This window comes from Oryx dammah, unplaced genomic scaffold (genome assembly GCF_014754425.2).
Source record: "Oryx dammah isolate SB20612 unplaced genomic scaffold, SCBI_Odam_1.1 HiC_scaffold_10, whole genome shotgun sequence".
Lineage (NCBI taxonomy): Eukaryota > Metazoa > Chordata > Mammalia > Artiodactyla > Bovidae > Oryx > Oryx dammah.
In genome coordinates, this window is record NW_024070194.1 from 6,055,837 (window position 1) to 6,076,156 (window position 20,320).

The following is a 20,320-nucleotide window of genomic DNA, read 5'->3' on the forward strand; positions in this document are numbered from 1 at the left end:
GATGAAAGTGAAAGAGGACAGTGAAAAAGTTGGCTTAAAGCTCAACATTCAGAAAACAAAGATCATGTCATCTGGTCCCATCACTTCATGGGAAATAGATGTGGAAACAGTGTCAGACTTTATTTTTTTGGGCTCCAAAATCACTGCAGATGGTGACTGCAGCCATGAAATTAAGATGCTTACTCCTTGGAAGGAAACTTATGACTAACCTAGATAGCATATTTGAAAGCAGAGACATTACTTTGCCAACAAAGTTCCCTCTAGACAAGGCTATGATTTTTCCAGTGGTCACGTATGGATGTGAGCGTTGGACTGTGAAGAAAGCTGAGCCCCAAAGAATTGATGCTTTTGAACTATGGTGTTGGAGAAGACTCTTGAGAGTCCCTTGGACTGCAAGGAGATCAATCCTTGGTGTTCTTTGGAAGGACTGATGCTAAAGCTGAAACTCCAATACTTTGGCCACCTCATAGGAAGAGTTGACTCATTGGAAAAGACTCTGATGGTGGGAGGGATTGGGGGCAGGAGGAGAAGGGGACGACAAAGGATGAGATGGCTGGATGGCATCACCGACTCGATGGATGTGAGTTTGAGTGAACTCCAGGAGTTGGTGATGGACAGGAAGGCCTGGTGTGCTGCAATTCATGGTGTCACAAAGAGTCAGACACGACTGAGCAACTGAACTGAACTGAAGCCTTTAAAACGTGTACATTCCTAACAATCTAACTTGGGGTTCTTTCTGTAAGCATGTGAAAACGGTGAGTCTGGGATTTTCCTGGTGGTCCAGTGTTTAAGACTCTGCGCTTCCACTCCATGGGGTCTGGGTTCAATACCTGGTCTCCATCTTGTGTGGGGGCCATTATTTACTAAACTGAAACCCTCTGTTGGCAACTTTTAAGTGAAGCCTAAATGAATAGCACTGATCATAATCTAATACTGAGGGTATGTGCTACTGGATAACTAATTATAACTTGAAATTATATATGACAAACTACAATCACAATTTTCCCCTGGCTTCATCTAATTGTCAAAGGGAACTGTGATTCAGAAAAGGAAAAGAACCATCATTCTACAGGGTACAGGCTGTTTTTTACAACAAAGAGTTAACTTATCTAGGATTCTTTCTGTTCCCTTGAAGCGTTCATCTCTCCAGTACCATTTTCCACATCATTGTAAAGAGTCAGGATATAGGTCCAGGTACACCCTGATTTCAAAAACCTGAATTCCCAGCTGGACAATTTTGGGAAGATACCCCATCTTTCTAACCCTCCATTTCTTTATCTACAAAATGGGGATTACAGTACCTGCCTCAGGAGTGTAGTGAGTTGAATGAGACAGTGCTCAGTACACAGAATGCCTGGTGCACAGTTGGGGCTCAATAAATGACAGATTTTCATTCTAGGACATTGAAAGAGATCCTCTAGTAGGAGTTTCTTTACTCCACATCCAGCTCCTCTCCAAGCACTGAGATACGTTCAAGTATATATGGCAGTGCCAAGCTAGTAGGTGACATAGACTGTGCTACTGAGGGAAGAAACAGAAAGATGCACAATTAGACTGGTCTCAACGCTTCCCAAAATACTTCCTCCATTTGGTATTTTCTTTATGTGAAAGCTAATCAAGAAAGGAGCTATTAAAAAAAAAAGGAACCTTGGCTAACAAGGCCCTTAGACCCCCAGCTTTTCCTTTCTTTAATGTACAAATGACAAAATTAAAGTTTTAAAGAATGTTTTTTACAGAGAGAAGAGAGACCAAGCCAGGATGACTTCCCAGAAGGAAGAGATCTAAGAGCTGCCCGATGAACTTCCTCAGCTCACCACGGCTACTTCCTCCTCTTGTACCTATGAAGAAAATGAGCAGGGCAAATAAATACCAACCCACAAGGCCAGACAGGAAGGAGAAGCTCCTTTCCCAGAAAAGCTTTATTCTCTAACCCCACTTGTAGCCTCCGGCCCTCCAAAACTGTAAACATTACCTGGATTTAGATTTAAAGTTTCCTCCTCGTCTCTGGTGGGGCAAGCCCAATTTTTTTCTTTCTTCAAAGGAGGGGCTGTAAATGAGAAGACAGCAGGATGGTGGACAAGTGGGCAGTGTCTCACCATCCCCCCCCACCAGCTCCCACATGGAGCAGCGGCACAACGCAGATACGTCATCTTTAGGGTCCGAGGTTCTAAGTCTGTTTTTCCACCTGATGGTACGTGTTTATCAAAGACAGGGCCCAGCTCTAAAGCAAGACTGGAAGAGGCCCTTCCTTCCTGTGTATATAAAAAACTGCTTGCATAACTTAGTCTACCCAGCTGCCAAGCCCAGCCCAGAGGACGTGGGGAGGAACAAAACACTCCAGAGCACACCACAGTCCTCTATTACTCCCCTGAGAGAAGCTATATGTCCAAACCATAATGTGCTATTTTACCACCAAGGCAGGAGGGCCTTCACACTTCCCTTACTCTCACCCTGGGACCCACGGATGGGCTCGGGGAGGGGGTAGATGGGAGCCCTTGAGATTATATATAGGCAGATACTGTGGGTTTGGATTTTTTTTTTTTTTTGGTTTCCCAGTGCAACAGTTAATGTTTACACTATACTAGAATCTATTTAAACTGCAATAACATTATGTCTAAAAACCAATGCTCATATCTTAATTTAAAAATACTCTATTGCTGGGAATACCCTGGTGGTCCAGTAATTAGACCGTGTTGCTTTCACTGCTGGGACCCAGCTTCGATCCCTAGTCAGGGATCTGAGATCCTGCAAGCCATGTGGTGCGGCCAAAAAAAACAAATAAAAACTAAATAAAAATAAGAAAACTCTATTGCTAAAAAAATTAAAAAACGCTAGCCGTCATCTGACGACACAGGGTTGCTACACTAAGTACAATAAAATGAGGTATGCCTATATTATTAATCTGTAGGTATATGAGAATTAAGAGTGGGGAACAAGGGAGAAGATTCATAGCTTTCATCAGAAAACCAAGAGCTCCATGATGACTTAAAACCCTACCCAGCTCGATACTGTTTCAGGGCCTTCTTGCTCGTGTTGGTGAGTTCTTCATCAAATACTGATTTCTTCACCTGCTTCTGCTTCTTTGCTGCACACAGAGAGAATGGGTTAGATAAGGCTTCTTCGTCCCAAGCTCCTAAATCCCCTAATGCTCAAGGTTCCCACTTTAGTGGATGCTCTGGCTTGATGTTTTATTGACATGGAAGTGTCACACCAGATCCCAGCAGAAAAGGGAAAAGGAATCAAAATTACCAGGTGTGTGTGGGGGGCGGGGTGGGGGCAGGATGCTTAAGGACTCCAAAGGTGGAATGGACCGCCTAAACATAAAAGTGTCTTCACATCACTCTACCCTGACCCACTCCTCCAACAGCAGCTGGCGGAGATCTAGGCTCCAGAAACAAAAAGTGGTAGTTGGTCAGTAACATCCAACTGTTTGCAGCCCCATGGACTGTAGCCTGCCAGGCTCCTCTGTCCATGGGATTCTCCAGGCAAGAATACTAGAGTGGGCTGCCATTCCCTTCTTCAGGGAATCTACACGGCCCGGGGATCAAACCCAGGTCTCCTGCATTGCAGGTGGATTCTTTACCATCTGAGCCACCGGGGAAGCCCAAGAATGATAAAGAGTGGGGTTCAAATCCTAGCTGTCCCCACTAACCATGGGGTCACTTCACCACTTGGAGCCAATGAAGGACAGCTGTACATGCAGGCATATACTCAGTACTCAAAAGATGTGGGCCCTTGTCACCATCATCCCTTCTGTTTCCTCCCTGACCACAAGCACAAGTTTCAGGGAGATCCCTCTCCCACCTCCTTCAAGGCTCCCCGTCTACCTACCAGGCACCCTCACTGGCTCCTCCTCAGGCATTGCCCGGGCCCGCTTGGCTCTGCGGTTCCTTTTGGCCAGCCGCTCTGCAAACATCTGTGCCTTGAGGATTTCGAACTGGGATCTCTCCTCTGCCTGGGGAGAAGGATGACGTGTATGTATGGAACAGACAAGACAGCCCTGACCCAGGTCCCCAGGCAGGGATCCACCTCTAAAAGGGAGGCCACTCACTGTCATCTCCCCCTTTTTTTTGGCTTCCTTCATAAACTTCTTCCTTTTCTTCTTTCCTCTTAAGGCTAAGTCAAACTCCTGCAGAGCCTTGGCAACTAGGATGAGAAGAAAGCATGAAATTTCAGGTACTGTTTTATAAAATTTTTTTTTTTTAAACTCACAGTAAGTAAACATATTTTAAAGTGATACATTTGAGGGCTTAAAATGAGAAGAACCAACCACTTCTTCTGGTGGTTACCTCCATCTCACTAAATAACATGTTTATTCCACTATTTCTTAATTAATCCACTTGAGACATTCATAATCTATCTGCCTCTTGTTATGAGACATACTCCCCATACCTTCCCACAATACAGTTTTAACCCTATTTATAACAGAGACTTTACATACATACAGACACCTTAATGTTTGGTCCCATCACATAAAGGCAGTGTTTCTTAAATTCCTGGCACAACCTCTTTGGAGGGTAATTGTGCAACCCCTAACAAAATAATAGATACACATACCCTTGGACATACAATTTCACTTCCTAGAACTTACCCTGCAAATCAAATATGCTTACTTAATTGTGAAATGACATCTCAATAGCTATTCACTTGTTTATAATAGCAAAAGATAGGAAACAATCTCAGTGTCCCTCAGTGGAAAGGTAATAAACTATAACCCACCCATATGATGGAGAAGACCACAGTCATTAAAAAAAGAAAAGGCAGCTCTGTATGTGCCTATACGAAATGATCTCCAAACGACAAAATAAGTGGAAAAAACCAAGGTGTAGAACGTGAATTCATCTTTTTAAAAGGGAGAGAGAAAGGAATATATATATATATATATATATATATATATATATATCTAAATATCCAACTTTTTTTTTTTAATTGGGGCAAAATATATATAAACTTTGCCATTTTACCATTCCTTAATGTACAATTCAGTAGGATTAATGACACAATATTGTACAACCATTGCCATCATCTGTTTTTAAAACTTTCATCATCCCAAATGGAACATTAAGGAGCAACTCCTTACCCACAACGTCTAGTAAGTTCTGTGTCTATGGATTTGCCTCTAGGTACCTCATATAAATGGCATCATAAAGATTTGTCCTTTCGTGTCTGGACCACTTCACGTAGCATGTTTTCAAGGTTCATCCTTGCAGCGTGTGCCAGAACTTCATGACGGCTGAGTAACACCCCACTGTACGCATATACCGCCTTTTGTGTACCCACTCATCTGCTGATGGACACGGCTGTTTCCACCCTTCGGCCACTGTGAGTAATGCTTCAGTGAACACTGGCACATAAGCATCTGTGTGAGCCCCTGTTTGCAGTTATTTAGGGCCTAGACCTAGGAGTGGAGCTGCTGGGCCTGATGGCAACTCCATGTTTGGCTTTTGGAGGAACCTTCCCAACATACTTTTTTCCTTCTTCCTCTCTTCCTTAGTCTGGAACCAGCTCCTCTCAGGCTCAGGGTTTGGGGCCTCCTTCCCTTTCTCCAGGAGCCGCTGTGCTGTGTTGATCTGTGGGGACAGCAGAAGGATGAAACCCACATCTGATAACACAGAACACGGCGACTGCAGGAAGCCACGGCCTGCAAACGCCTGGGGCTGTTGGTACGTTTGGCAGACACAGCCCATCGGAAGGCAGACCAGCAGGGGCCTGTGTGGTCTGCTCACTGAGCAGCCTCACCTGGGCTTCCGACTTCTGCATCTCCTTCTCCTCAGCCTCTAACTGCAGAACTGCATACACATCTTTCTCCATTTTCTCAATCTTATCCCGGAATTTGAGGATGACATCTCAAGGGAAAAGAACAAAAAAGATTTTAAAATAAAGATGAATATGGTGTAACTGATTAAAACAATGCAGGGTGGGTATTTAGTGACAAAACTGTGTGACTTCTCTGCCTAATACCTTCCCAAAGGCTTTCTGACGCTCCTGGAATAAAATCTTAATTCCTCAGCGTGGCCCTTCCTACCTCTTTGACTTCTGTCTACTGCTTGCTCACAGGCTCTGGCCTTCTGGCCCTCCTCTTCCACTCACATACCAAGTGTGTCCCTGTCTCTGAGTCTTTGCCCTGGATTTCTCTGCTCGGCACACACTGTCCCCAGACCACCCCCACCTCATTGTTATCATCCAGGACTCAGCTCAAATGCCATCTGTTCAGAGTCCTTTCCCAACAGCTTTTCAAAAATAGTCACTTCTCCTAATGTTGTCAATCACATCTACTATTGGCTTATTTTACTGTGCCTCTTTCTCATCAATGTCAGCTGCTTTGTTTCCTGCTGTATCCCCAATACCTAGAATAAAGAGCAATAGACTGAATGAATCAAGTGAAAAAAATTTTAAATGAAAGGGAAAAAAAAAAGACCCATGAATGGGAATAAAGGTCTGAAAAGATGTACATCAAATGCTATAAGCGGTAAGCTCTTTCATATGCAGTTACATTTTTTTAACACTTTTTTTTTTTTGATGTGGACTATTTTTAAGATCTGTTGAATCTGCTACAATCTTGCTTCTGTTTTATATTTTGGCTTTTGGCTGCAATGCATGTGGGATGTTAGCTCCCTGACCAGGGATCAAACTCATACCCCCTACCTTAGAAGGCAGAGTCCTAAGAACTGAACCACTGGGGTGTGTGCGTGTTCAGTCACTTCAGGCATGTCTGACTCTTTGTGATCCATGGACTGTAGCCTGCCAGGCTCCCCTGTCCGTGGAATTCTCCAGTCAAGAATACTGGAGTGGGTAGCTGTGCCCTCCTCCAGGGGATCTTCCTGACCCAAGGATGGAACCTGCGTCTCCTGCATTGCAGGCAGATTCTTTACCACTAAGCCACCTAGGAAGCCTGGACTGCCAGGGAAGTTCCTACAATCACATTTTTACTCTTATTTGATTTACTTTTTTCCAACACTGAATGCCTATTATTTTTGTAACTTAAAAAAAAATTTGTAAGGATGCACTTTATATGACCCTTATGGATGAGAACAACAAAAAGAATATAAACTATCCAAAAAGAATGAGTACTGACTTCCTCCTCACTCTCTGGAAGAAGAAGGGACGAAGGGTTAATGGGGGTGGCACCTTAAGAAGAAGCCTTCTCTTCCCAAAGGCTGACAAATGCTTTGAGTAAGCACTTCGGGCACAAGCCTTTCCTCACTCCCTCTCACACACAGAGAGGTGAGGGGAGACCTGCCCAGGACTCCTCAACAACGAAGTGGTGGAGCTGGGATACCGATCTGGCTCCTAACAGCAAAGCACCTGCTCTTACCCATTACCTTCTATCCCCTGCCGTGCCCTCCTGGGTCTGACTGAGGACCCTGCCTGCCCTGCGCCCCACCCTAAGCCATCCTGGGCTGCTGCACCAATGCCTGCTCACCCTGGGGCAGAATGCGGGCCTTCACGGGGGCCTTGGCGGCCTTGACAATTTCCTTCAGCATCTTCCGCTCCTCTTCCCCTACCAGAGAGACCGAGCGCCCGGCCCGGCCAGCACGAGCTGTGCGCCCCACCCGGTGGACGTAATGCTTAATGGTGTTGGGCATGGTGAAGTTGATTACCTGGAAGGCCAAAGCTGAGCATCAGTCAGGTCTGGGAGCTGGCAGGGAGAAGAGGGCACAAGGAGGTAGAAGGATCCCCACTGGAAGCTCAAGGAAAGGGAAGCCTGCTCACCGTTTTGACCCCCTCGATGTCCAGTCCACGGGCTGCTACGTCGGTGGCCACGAGGATGTCAATCTGTTCGTCTTTAAAGCGCCTGGAAACAGCCACAAACACATTCCTCTGAATACTCGACCCCAAAGCTCTGCAGGAGCCTGAACCCACAGTGAGAATACAAACCCTTCTGGAGTCAAGCAGCAAAGTACAGACCGTCACGGTGGGGACAGGTCCTAAATGTCAGCCTAACAACACTTATGTGCCCCCCAAACATTCCACAACATACAGCACACACAGTTTCGTGGATGCCACTTTAAACAGAAATTCCTATGAATACGGAAGCTCGGGAACCACAGAGCTAGACTGAAAGAAGCAGCACACGCAATGTCTCAGCATTCAAAGCAGCCTTTAAGAAACAGCTCTGGGGCTTCCCTTGTGGTCCGGTGGCTAAGACTCTTGAGCTCCCAGTGCAGGGGTCCCAGGTTCAATCCCTGGTCAGGGAACTAGATCCCACATGCTGCAACTGAACATAACTGCTGCTGCTAAGTCACTTCAGTCATGTCTGACTCTGTGCAACCCCATAGACGGCAGCCCACCAGGCTCCCCCATCCCTGGGATTCTCCAAGCAAGAACACTGGAGTGGGTTGCCATTTCCTTCTCCAGTGAATGAAAGTGAAAAGTGAAAGTGAAGTCGCTCAGTCATGTCCGACTCTTAGTGACCCCATGGACTGCAGCCTACCAGGCTCCTCCACCCATGGGATTTTCCAGGCAAGAGTACTGGAGTGGGGTGCCATTGCCTTCTCTGTAAACATAACTAAGCACAGCCAAATAAGTAAATTAATTAAAAAAAAAAAAAGAAAAACAACTCTCAACTGCCTATCATAATGAATAGGGACAGGTAGAGTGTACTAAAGGGTACCTCCTTGCCTACCAAGCTGATCCCATTCTGTGGGAATTAAGTAAGAAATCACATGGAAAAGCACAGGGCCTGGCAAAGTAAACGCTCAAGAAATAGCGAATGGATTCGATTCAGGATTTCGCTCTAGCAGACCCGGGGACATCCAGCGCTTTGGAAAGGCTGCAGAGGTCAGAACCTGCTTCTTCCTGAGTCGGAATTGCCTGTGATCCCACTCAGCAGCTCCTAGTTTCTAAGCCCTGGGGCAAGGGTATCATTTTCTACAAAGTCAAAGTGCTGAATGTATCTGAGACATGACCCTACAATGGTTAGGCTAGAATGTGGGGAACTCTGCTGTGTGCCCTGCCATTACGGTACCATGACCTCTGGGAGTACTCCCCGACTCTGGAATGAAGACAGCCCTCTCTGAAGGATGGGTGGGAGCCTCAGCCCCCGAGACTTTACCGGAGGGCCTCCAGCCGCTGGGTCTGAGACAGGTTGCCGTGGAGCTCGCCCACCTGCAGCCCCAGCAGCCCCAGCAGGATGTGCATGCGGTGGGCCTGCTTCTTGGTCTGGGTGAACAGCATCACATGGTCGGTGAAGGTTCTCATCAACAGAGCTGCCAGGGAGACGAGAGTGAGCCAGCAGCCACCTCCAAGCACGTCCTGCTCCTTGCCCGCAGTGTGGCTGCTATGCCTGGGGCCGCGAAAGCAAGTGAGGGCCCTGCTGTGTGGAGCTTCCACTGCAGGACAGAAGCAGGGAAGCCAGCACCGATTCAGGGCTGGCCTCTCTGAAGAGGTGACGTTAGGCTGAAGGACGGAACAGGGTCATCTACGAGAAGATCTGGGGGAGGATTCCAGGAAGAGGATCAAGAGCAAATGTAAAGGTTCAGTCAAACACAAAAGCTCAGTGGGTTTATGAAAGCGAAAGCAAGAGGGTATGGCTAGAAAACCATGAGCTAAGGCTCTAAGGCCAGGCAAGCAGGGGCAGGTCTGGAGGATCTTAGAGGACTCGCTAGGGAACGTGGATTTCAGATTAAGAGTGATGGGAGACAGCAGAGGGGTTCAACAGTGAAGGAACTGGGTGAATGCTTGTTAATGATCCTCTTTAATGGTCTGCAGTGTGGAGAAGAGACAGAGTGGAAGCAGACAGCCAGGTAAGAGGCTGCTGCAACAAGCCAGGCAACGCAGTAGTGGCCTGGGTGAAGAGCCAGAGGGAATGCTGGAGGAGGTGTCCAGGAGTTCAGCAGGACATAAGGAAGGCTGGATGGCTGAAGGGAGGTGAAGGGATGAAAGAGAGAGGGGAAGCACTCCTGGTTAAAGTATGGAGCAGACGGCAGGCCCAGGCATGGGACTCGGGGAGACTGGATGGAGGAGGGGGTGCCGCGAGAGAAACCAACCCTTCGGTGTGAAGCTCAGGGGAGCTGAGCACCCCACCCACCCCCGTCCCACCCCAGGCTTTCACCTGCCACGATGGCTTCCCGGTCCCCTTCCCGGTTAGGCCGGATCCGGATGAACTCCTGCCGCAGGAAGGGGGCCACATCCGTGTTGCTATTCACAAATATCCGGACGGGATTCTTCAAGGAGACAGAGGCCAGATCTTTCACCTACCAGCCACAAAGACAGGGAGGCTGACTGGTCTGCCAGGGGGCGGGAGGGAGACGCTGCCCAGCCCAGCCCAGCCCAGGGCCCTCTGTGTTGTCTCTCCATTCCCCACAGCCCACCTCATCCGTCATCGTGGCTGAGAAAAGCATGGTCTGGCGGTGGTGGGAGCACATTCGGATGATCTCCTTCATCTGCTCCTCAAAGTACTCGTCCAGCATCCTGGCCAACAGGGGAGGGAAGAGGTCAACAAAAATGAGCGGGGCTTGCATCTGTATCGACGAAGCACAGAAAACATAAGACAAGTGATGTTTGCGTATCATTACTAGTTACGTTTCAGGCTCATGTATTTCCTTATTTTATGAGTGTTACTTTATCCTTTTACCAAGATTCACCAAGAATTACCATCTGGCCACATTTGCCTAATCTTTCTTTTTTCTTCTGCAGAATCATTTGCTTTTCAGTGGCAGGTATCACAACACTTGACCCCTAAATATTTCAGCACATGTTCCCTAAGGGCAAGGATTCTTTCCTACACAGACACAATGTCATTATCACAGTTGAGAAATTCAGGTAATCGAGGCTGCTGGCTGAATCCTCACCAGGCACACTGGCACTTTACCGGAGTTACTCCTTGAATCCTCAACACCATGAGGTTGGGTACTTAATCCCCACTTACAAACAAAAAGGATTTGCTTTGAGAATCTAAATAATTGCTTCCCAATCTCAGGAAGTGACAGAACCAGAATCTGACCGGCCTTCCCTCTTAACCATCATGTTACAGAGAGAGAAAGAGAGCTGGATAATCTGGGCAAAGATGGACAAAGGCACGAACATGAACAGCTGAACTGGCGAGAGCCACGTAGGACCACGTGGAGTGCAGATCCCCATCCAGGGTTGGGGCCCTGGGGACCCCAGCATTGCAGGCATACCTGTCAGCCTCATCCAAGATGAGCACCTCAACGCTGCTCAGGTGGAAGGAAGGGCAGTTGTGGAGGTGATCGATGAGCCGGCCTGGCGTGGCGATGAGGATGTCAGGCGCTGCCCGAAGCGCTGCTTCCTGAGATTTCACATCCAGGCCACCTGCAAAGAGCAGAGCCCACCAGGTAGGCAGCTGAGTCATTACCATAAGGACTCGCTACCTGAAAGGACTGAGCCCTGCCACCCGCCGGGTCTCACGGCAGATGCAGAGCAAAAGGCAGGGAACAAGGCCAGTGGAGGCCCCACCTGCATGGATTTTACAGTACACGGGGAGAGATGGGTTATTTAACTCCAACTGTACTAAATGCAAAAATCAAAAAAAGAGGATGACACAAAGGGACTTTGGAATAAAAGGAACCACACAATAGAATGAGTCAACCATCCAAGGACTGAGATATGCAGCTGTGAAACCGTCATCTTTCTAAATCACCTGTGACTTCTTACCACATAAAGAGGGTAAAATGAAGGCTGAGTGACTATCATATACCGTCATCAGAAAAAACCTGCTCCAATTAATATTTGATTCATTATTCATGTAAGACAAAAATGATATCCCAAATTTGTTCAGTACCAAGAAAAAAAGTGTTCTCAGTATTCTGAAGCTCCATTTTGCAAGGTTCCTCCCTCCCCATCCCCCTCTCTCTACTGTGGCAATGTCAGCAGCCCCATGAAGGTTTTCCTGCACCCGTCACCCTCGGACGGTGGCACACATCCATTCTTCCCGTGTCAGCCTTCCAGGGGCAAACGGCCCTCAGCCAGACACTCACCCACAGCCAGGCAGGTGGTGATGCTGCAGAACTGGGCCAGCTGCTTGGTGACGGAGTGCACCTGGATGCCCAGTTCTCGGGTGGGAACCAGCACCAGCACGCGGGTCGCTGGAGCCTGGCGGGGTTTGTAGATCAGACGCTCCAAGACCGGCAGGGCAAAAGCTGCCGTTTTACCTGGAGGGAAGGGCAGCAAGAACGCAATGAGCAGAAAGATGTGAAACACCTCACAGGTCCAGGTGCTCACCTACGTACAGAGAGCCTACACATCTGCTCAGAGGGAAGTGAAGGAACTTAGTTTTCATAAAACTTTCTCTCTTGGTTTTAAAATCACATGGTCATTTCTTATTTTACAATAAAACTTTGCTACCAAAAAAAATATAAATAAATAAAAATAAAATCACATGGTCAATGTAAAACATCTGGGAAATACAAAAAAAATTTTTAAATCATCCACAGTTCAGCCAACCAGAGGTAACCACTAACAAAACAGTATCTATATTACCAATCTTTTTTTTTTATTAATGGACAGAAACATATAAAAATATACACTTTAATGCAATAATACTATATATTGTTTAGTAACTTCCCTTTATACATATATTTTCCCATTTCTTTATGTACTCTACTTTTAAATGAGTACATCGTATTCTATTACATGATTATTTCTCCTCTATTCTATGACATGACAATATAATTAACTGCACTAGTCCACAATGTTGTGATAAACATCCCTTTTATAAAATCTTTACTCCGATGACAGGGGCCTATCACGGGAGTGCCAGGAGGTCATGGTCACAGAGACACCCTGCTAGGTTCAAATAAAAATGAACTTCACCAGAGCCCCTAAAACCTATAACCTGTGACTACCCTATTTGAAAAAAGTAGAGTATTTAAAAACATGAGAAGATATATATAAGCAATGTTTAGAAGGGAAGTTACTATACAGAATATATAGTGTTGTTGCATTAAAATGTGTGTCTGCATATTTAGCAAAGTGGCCTTGTGGGCAGCCAGCCCCGAGCCTCTTCTCCGTTATGCGTGCTCCTCCTGCCGTCCCCCCGCCGCCACCCCAGCTCCCTGTCCTCGGTACCTGTCCCCGTGGCCGCACAGGCACAGATGTCCTTCCCCAGCAGCCCCACAGGTATGCACGCCTTCTGGATGGGGGTGGGCTGCTTGAAGCCCATGGCTGTGATGGCCTGAAGAAAGAAGGCGGGGCCGGACAGGATGGGGAGGGGGTCTCAGCATCAAACCAACAAGGCAGGTTTCCAGTGGGTTTCAGTCCCTTCCAGCCATTCAGTCCGTCGTGTGTGGGTGTGTGGGTGTGTGGGTGTGGGTGTGTGTAGGGGTGGGGGTGTGTGGGTGGGTGGGTGTGGGTGTGTGCGTGTGTGTGCGCGTGCGTGTGCATGCATGTGTGTGTGTGTGCACGCGTGTGTGTCTGTGTCTGTCTATGTGCGTGTGTGTGTGTGTCTCTGTGTGTGTGTGTTTCTGTCTGTCGATATTCCAGGCACTGAGCACAGAGCAGGCAACAAAAGAAACAACCCTGCCCTTAGGAATCTTAGTCTGTGAGAAAAAAACAGGCCAAAACCAAACAGCTGTGATATGAAGAGAAATGCTGTGGGGAAAGCCACAGTGGTCAAGCAGGCTAGGGAGGGCAGCAGGGAAGGGGTGAGAGCGATTTCCAGGAAGGCAGCCAGGGATGGTCTCACTGAGCAGGGTATACTGAGGAGAACCCTGAGAGAAGCGAAGAGCAGCCCAACCAGGTTTTTGGAACCATCTTCCAGGCAGTGGGAACAGCAAGTGCAAAGGCCTTGAGGAAGAAGACGCCTGACCTGTGTGAGGGTCAGTGAGGAGGCCAGCGTGGCCAGAGCAGAATGGCTGCTGGGAAACATCATCAGAGGGGACCAGAAGGGGCAGGGCCGTACGTACAGGCCAGCAGGGCAACCTTTGCGTAAGCAGGCTCTCCAGCAGCTGTGTGGACAACAGAGTTCAGGGAGGCCACCGACCCAGCTTAGGGCAGAGAGCCCAGTTATGGGGCAACTGGGGAGGCCACTGACCCAGCTTAGGGCAGAGAGCCCAGTTACGGAGCAATTGCAAGAATCCCATGGTTGACGAAAGTAGCCATTACCTTCAGAAGAGGGCGGGAAAGGTTCATGTCCTGGAATGAGAGGTTTTCATCGTACTGAGATGCATCTTCAAAAAATCCTCCTACTTCCTACACCAAAAAATCAAAAGACAAAGAGAATTCAGCAAAAGGGGCCTAAGAAAACTAAATGACCTGAAAATCCTTTCAGGTTGTAAAATAAGCTCCATACGGTTGTCCAAGCCCATGCTCACCTGTCCTTTCTTCTTTTTCTTCTTCCGCTCCTTTACTTTGAGTGTATCTATGGAGAAAAAGAGAGCAAATAATCAGGGCTCACACCTACTGAGCACTCAGTCAGCTAGACACTGTCCTAAGTGCATTACCTGGACAGACACCTCACTGAAGCCACGCAACGACCTGGGGGAGCCGCCATCACCAGCGTCACCTCACAGAAGAGGAGGCTGTGCGGCTGGGAAGGTAAGTCCCTCAAACGAAGGAAGCTTACCACGTTCCAGAGACCAGACTCCCAGTCACTGTGCTGTATAATAATGCTTTAGCTTTAGCACCCATTTCTGCAAGAAGTTATTCATGGAGCAGCCACTACGTGGGTGGACTCATCTGAGGTGGGAGACCCATCACCCCAAGTAAGTTTGAGTCACAGAAGTGCCAATAGCTGTGTGGGGCTGGAGATGAGGAAAAGAGTGAGCTTGGGACCTCCTTGGCAGCCCAGTGGTTAGAACTCATGCTTTCACTGGGGCCCAAGTTTATCTCTGATCAGAGAACTAAGATCCTGCCAGCCATGTAGGATGGCAAAAAAAAAAAAAGAAAAAAAGATTTCCCTGGTGGTCCAGGGATTAAGACTTTGAGCTCCAACCCCCCCTAAAATAATTAATTAAATTTTTTTTTTTTTTAAAAGATTGCACTTGCAATCCAGAGGGACAGGTTCAATCTCTGGTAAGGAAAGATCCCACACACCACATGGCATGAGCCAAGAGGGAAAAAGGAAAAGAGTGAGCTCAGTCTGTGAAGTATAGCAGCCCTAATAAAATCCTAAGGAAAAAGAGAAGCTAAAAGAAAGGAGTTCAACATGGAGACATCCTAAATTTAACTGTGCAGAAGGGCACAAAATAATCTACAAAAGTCAAGGCGAACACTCCAATTTCCTGTCCCAGCTTCTGACAGCACCACCTACCTGCCTTGGTGAGGATGTTCTCATCACCTGATGAGTAGTCAGTCTCTGATTCTTCATCTTCTGAGGCTTCTTTATCTTTTCCTTCAAGGTCTTCCTCCTCCTCTGGTTCAGAGCCCTCCTTTGCTTCTTTCTCCTTCCCTGACTTTCCAGACTTGGCTTCTTTATCCTAGAAAAAGAAACTGTAATAAAGCAAGACGACTACCCACTTTAGGAAAGCAAGAACCTATGAAGAACAATGTTATGCTCGTCACCCTGGGAGAACACTATGTGGATTCTGAGTGAGTATTAACCACAGACACGCAGAGAAAGCCTGCCTGGACCAGCTGCACTGCAACCCAGGCTCAATGAGAAACACGGGGGTTGCCCTGAGAGCAACGCTCAGGGCTGACCAGCAAAGAGAAGTGATGCTTTGCTTACTCACCTCTGTTTTCCTTTTCTTTCGAACTTTCTCAATCTTCTCATCTAATGTTGTGGCAGCCCTCTACAGATAAAAATGAAGAGATGAAAAAGAAACATGCATATGGGAAAGAGACAAAGCAAGCATCTTCTGAGGGTTGGTTCTGAGATGTTCAGTATAAAAAAAGCTTGTCTGTCCTTGGACAGATTGATCAATCTAGATTATTCACAATAAGACAAGCAAACAAAAAAACATTAAATAAATGATCTGTTTGTTAAAAAAAAAAAACCTTTAAATTACCTAGAACCAATAAGGACATCCACATTCTAGAAAGTGTTGACTATTCAGAATGATACAATTACCAAGAGATGTCACATCATATCTGAATGAATGCTACTTGGAAAAAACTTTCCCCCTTGCCGATTGAACATAATTTAGCCTATCAAATAAAATGTTGAACTCTGAGCAAATTCAGGGAATGATGGATACTGCTAAAACTCTAGAAAGAGTAAGTGATGGCAGGCCCCCCTTTTGCATGCTCAAAGCACCTTAAACTGCTATGGCACTTACCACAACCACAATTAACTGTTTAATTATTCGTCTAGTTATTTTCTATCCTGCTAGAATGTAAGCTCTATAAGACTTAAGAATATAAGTCTTTAATTACATGAATTTCATATGAAAAGAAAGAAAAAATCCTTCCAAGATGACTTTGAAAAGGCAATGCTGTTTCATTTCAGTCAGAATAAGGACCAGCAGTTCAGTTCAGTTCAGTCACTCAGTCATGTCCAACTCTTTGCTACCCCGTGGACTACAGCACGCCAGGCCTCCCTGTCCATCACCAACTCCCGGGGTTTACTCAAACCCATGTCCATCCAGTGATGCCATCCAACCATTTCATCTCTGTTGTCCCCTTCTCCTCCCACCTTCAATCCTACCCAGGATCAGGGTCTTTTCCAGTCAGTTCTTCGCATCAGGAAGCCAAAGTATTGGAGTTTCAGCTTTAACATCAGCCCTTCCAACGAATATTCAGGACTGATTTCCTTTAGGATGGACTGGTTGGATCTCTTTGCAGTTCAAGGGACTCTCAAGAGTCTTCACCAACACCACAGTTCAAAAGCATCAATTCCTTGGCACTCAGCTTTCTTTATAGTCCAACTCTCACATCCATACATGACTACTGGAAAAACCATAGCTTTGACTAGATGGACCTTTGTTGGCAAAGTAGTGTCTCTGCTTTTTAATATGCTATCTAAGTTGGTTATAACTTTTCTTCCAAGGAGCGTCTTTTAATTTCATGGCTGCAGTCGCCATCAGCGGTGATTTTGGAGCCCCCAAAAATAAAGTCTGGCACTGTTTCCATTGTTTCCCCGTCTATTTCCCATGAAGTGATGGGACTGGATGCCATGATCTTAGTTTTCTGAATGTTGAGTTTTAAGCCAATTTTTTCCCTCTCCTCTTTCACTTTCAAGAGGCTCTTTAGTTCTTCTTCGCTTTCTGCCACAAGGGTGGTGTCATCTGCATATCTGAGGTTACTGATATTTCTCCTGGCAGACCAGCAGAGTCTGGATTAAACTGCTCTGAGCAGGCAATAATTCTCTCTGAAGCACATGAAATGGAAAAGAACTTTCAAGCATCTTCTAGCTTGTTAATAACCACATTCAAAGGAAAGCACAGGATTTTGGCAAATAAGCAGATGACAACAACATCTGTGGTGGTTTTGCCTGTGATGTGTGGGAACCAGGAATCCTAAACACTAAGGTCACCTGAGATCACTTGACAAGTGACAGAGAGTAACAGTCTCTATGGGACTGCGTCAAGCCTTCAAAAACCCCACTAACAAGGAAATCTGCTGGACTGTTCTCTGTAATAAACTGACATTAAAAAGGTTTCTTTCTAATACTCAAAACAAGGAATGAACATCTAGAAAAGAGACCATTTTAACACAGCTATGTCCATTTTTTAAGTCAATCAATTGATATGCGACCTTTGGTATTCCTACAACACTGGACCCTGAAACCCAGTGTCCAACCTTAACTGTGTCTGATTCTCGGCCTGGAACTGCCTATCACTATCAATCTCACCTTCTTCTTGAGCTGGCTTAGGACATCAGCCATGGCCCAGCTGCCATCGTACATTCCCTCCTTCTCAGTGAAAACAAAGTCAGGGTTGAAATCAGCACTGCGGTTCTTCTGTAAGGCTTTCTGCTTTCTGCCCAGCACAATGGGCCCCTGGGAAGAGGGAGAAGAAGGATGACTATGGGACTAAGATAAAAGAACACCAGAAAGAGAAGAAGGAAATGAGGGACTTCCTTGGTGGTCCAGTGGCTAAGACTCCACCCACCCACCCCATGCAGGGGACCGGGGTTCAATCCCTGGTCAGGGAACTAGATCCCAGATGCAGCAACTAAAAGATCTCTGTGCTATACAGAAGGACCTTGTTGCTTCTCCATCTTATATATATAATAGTTTGCATCTGCTAATCCCAAATTCCTAATCCGTCCTTCCCTGCCACAAGTCTGCTCTCTATATTTGTGTCATATTTTAGATTCCACATGTAAATGATAACTTTTCTATGACAGTTTTCCATTCGTGAAGTGAAAAGGTCATTCTGGCTACTAAGTGGAAAATACACTGTGGGGGAAGAGGGAAGCAAGAGAAACAGCTAGAGACCAGGTATATTAAGATTGTAGGTAACCAGGTACAACATGGTAGTGGGCTGGACTAGGGTGGAAGCAGTGTGGACTGAGCCCGGAAGACACTGAAGAGAGATTTCCAAGGTAGCCTACAGAGCATTGGAGGGGAGAGAGGAGAAAGAAGCTGCATGACTGCAGGGTTTCTGGTGTGAGATGGAGCAGGTTGGCACGGTGAGGGAGACCCAAGAGTTCAGCTTTGAAAAAACTGAACCCTTAGAGGCCAAGGGACCCCCAACCGGAGGTGTCAGTAGGCAGATGAAGCCGCAGAGGGGGAAATACTTGAGCTGGATCTTTAAAGGGTGAGCACCTTTCCAGGACACCTATGCCTTTTTAATCGCCATCCTGCCTGTCTCTTAACTCCCCATCCATAAGCTTCAGGAGAGCGGTTTCCTTGTCTACCCTGTTCACCGCTACGCCCTGGATGCTCAACACTAGGTGTAGCACACGTAAATCAGTTCAGTCAGTACTGACTTAATGAATGCATGGATAACACGGCTCCTTGAATAAGAACCAGGACTGACTCCGTCTCTGGATCTCTATGACACAGGCCTGGATTAAACTTCAGTTCAGTGAATGGGTACGGAGCTCACCAAGACGACACGGAATGGCACGGGCACAGGTGAGGAAAGGCTAGTGGCAACCACCGGGGGTCCAAGTGAGGCCCAGGGACACTTGGCAACCGGGCAGAGGATGCCGAGGACCTGGGGACAGGGACCTGAGGCACGGCGGAGAAGGGAAGCAGTCAAGGACAGCAACTGCCTGCCACCGCGCTGCCACCCCGATCGGCCCGTACCTCCTCCTCCTCGTCCTCAGAGTCCGTCTCCGGCTCCACCTGCACGTCCTCATCTTCACCTATGGTCCCGATGAAGCCCAGCTCCGAGAGCATGGTGCCTCGGCAACCACTTCCGGAAAGCAGCGAGGCGCGCCGGCCGATTCGCACACTTCCGCGCCCCTCGCGTCGTCACTGCAAACGTGCTGACGTCACTTCCCCTCGGCGCCCTCTGCTGGTGCCCGCCCAAACTCTGGGAGCGCGCATGCGTGCTTTTCTTGACAAAATGGAGAAACGTAAACTCTGTTTTGTTGGTGCTTGGAAAACGGTGGGGTGGTTAGAGGCGTGTGTGAGGAGGAAGTCTACAGAGATGCGTGGATAAGCCCCATATATTTCTGTACAAAGAATTGTGAAAGAAAAATACAGTAAAACAGATACTAGTGATTGTCTCTGGGTGGTGGAATTTATAGGTGATTTTTATTTTCATCTTAGATTTTTTTCCCCACAATAAACATTTATTTTCATCAGTTCGGTCGCTCAGTCGTGTCCGACTCTTTGCGACCCCGTGGACTGCGGCACGCCAATCCTCCCTGTCCCTCACCAACTCCCAGAGCTTACTCAAACTCATGTCTTTTTATTTTCATAGAAAAAATTAAGAATAGATCAAATTGCCAACATCCGCTGGATCATGGAAAAAGCAAGAGAGTTCCAGAAAAACATCTATTTCTGCTTTATTGACTATGCCAAAGCCTTTGACTGTGTGGATCACAATAAACTGGAAAATTCTGAGAGAGATGGGAATACCAGACCACCTGACCTGCCTCTTGAGAAGTCTGTATGCAGGTCAAGAAGCAAGTTAGAACAGGATGTGGAACAACAGACTGGTTCCAAATAGGAAAAGGAGTATGTCAAGGCTGTATATTGTCACCCTGCTTATTTAACTTCTATGCAGAGTACATCATGAGAAACCCTGGACTGGAAGAAGCACAAGCTGGAATCAAGATTGCCGGGAGAAATATCAATAACCTCAGATATGCAGATGACACCACCCTTATGGCAGAAAGTGAAGAGGAACTAAAAAGACTCTTGATGAAAGTGAAAGTGGAGAGTGAAAAATTTGGCCTAAAGCTCAACATTCAGAAAACGAAGATCATGGCATCAGGTCCCATCACTTCATGGGAAATAGATGGGGAAACTGGAAATAGTGTCAGACTTTATTTTTGTGGGCTCCAAAATCACTGCAGATGG

At 46.9% G+C, this 20,320-nt stretch overlaps 1 protein-coding gene across 1 annotated transcript; it reads right to left on the minus strand.

Moving 5' to 3' along the window:
- Positions 1–1,664: 1,664 nt before the first annotated feature.
- Positions 1,665–19,277, minus strand: DDX27 (DEAD-box helicase 27). Its single transcript, XM_040248159.1, has 21 exons — positions 19,097–19,277; positions 17,693–17,839; positions 15,633–15,692; positions 15,212–15,377; positions 14,274–14,320; positions 14,065–14,151; positions 13,030–13,135; positions 11,940–12,113; positions 11,124–11,274; positions 10,314–10,413; positions 10,055–10,196; positions 9,056–9,209; positions 7,714–7,795; positions 7,424–7,601; positions 5,740–5,846; positions 5,468–5,570; positions 4,052–4,146; positions 3,832–3,955; positions 2,998–3,085; positions 1,973–2,047; positions 1,665–1,838 (listed from the first exon to the last, which is right to left on the minus strand). Exons 1-21 carry the CDS (start codon positions 19,187–19,189, stop codon positions 1,820–1,822), a joined length of 2,298 nt encoding a protein of 765 aa, XP_040104093.1. The 5' UTR covers positions 19,190–19,277; the 3' UTR covers positions 1,665–1,819.
- Between the last annotated feature and the right edge of the window lie 1,043 nt (positions 19,278–20,320).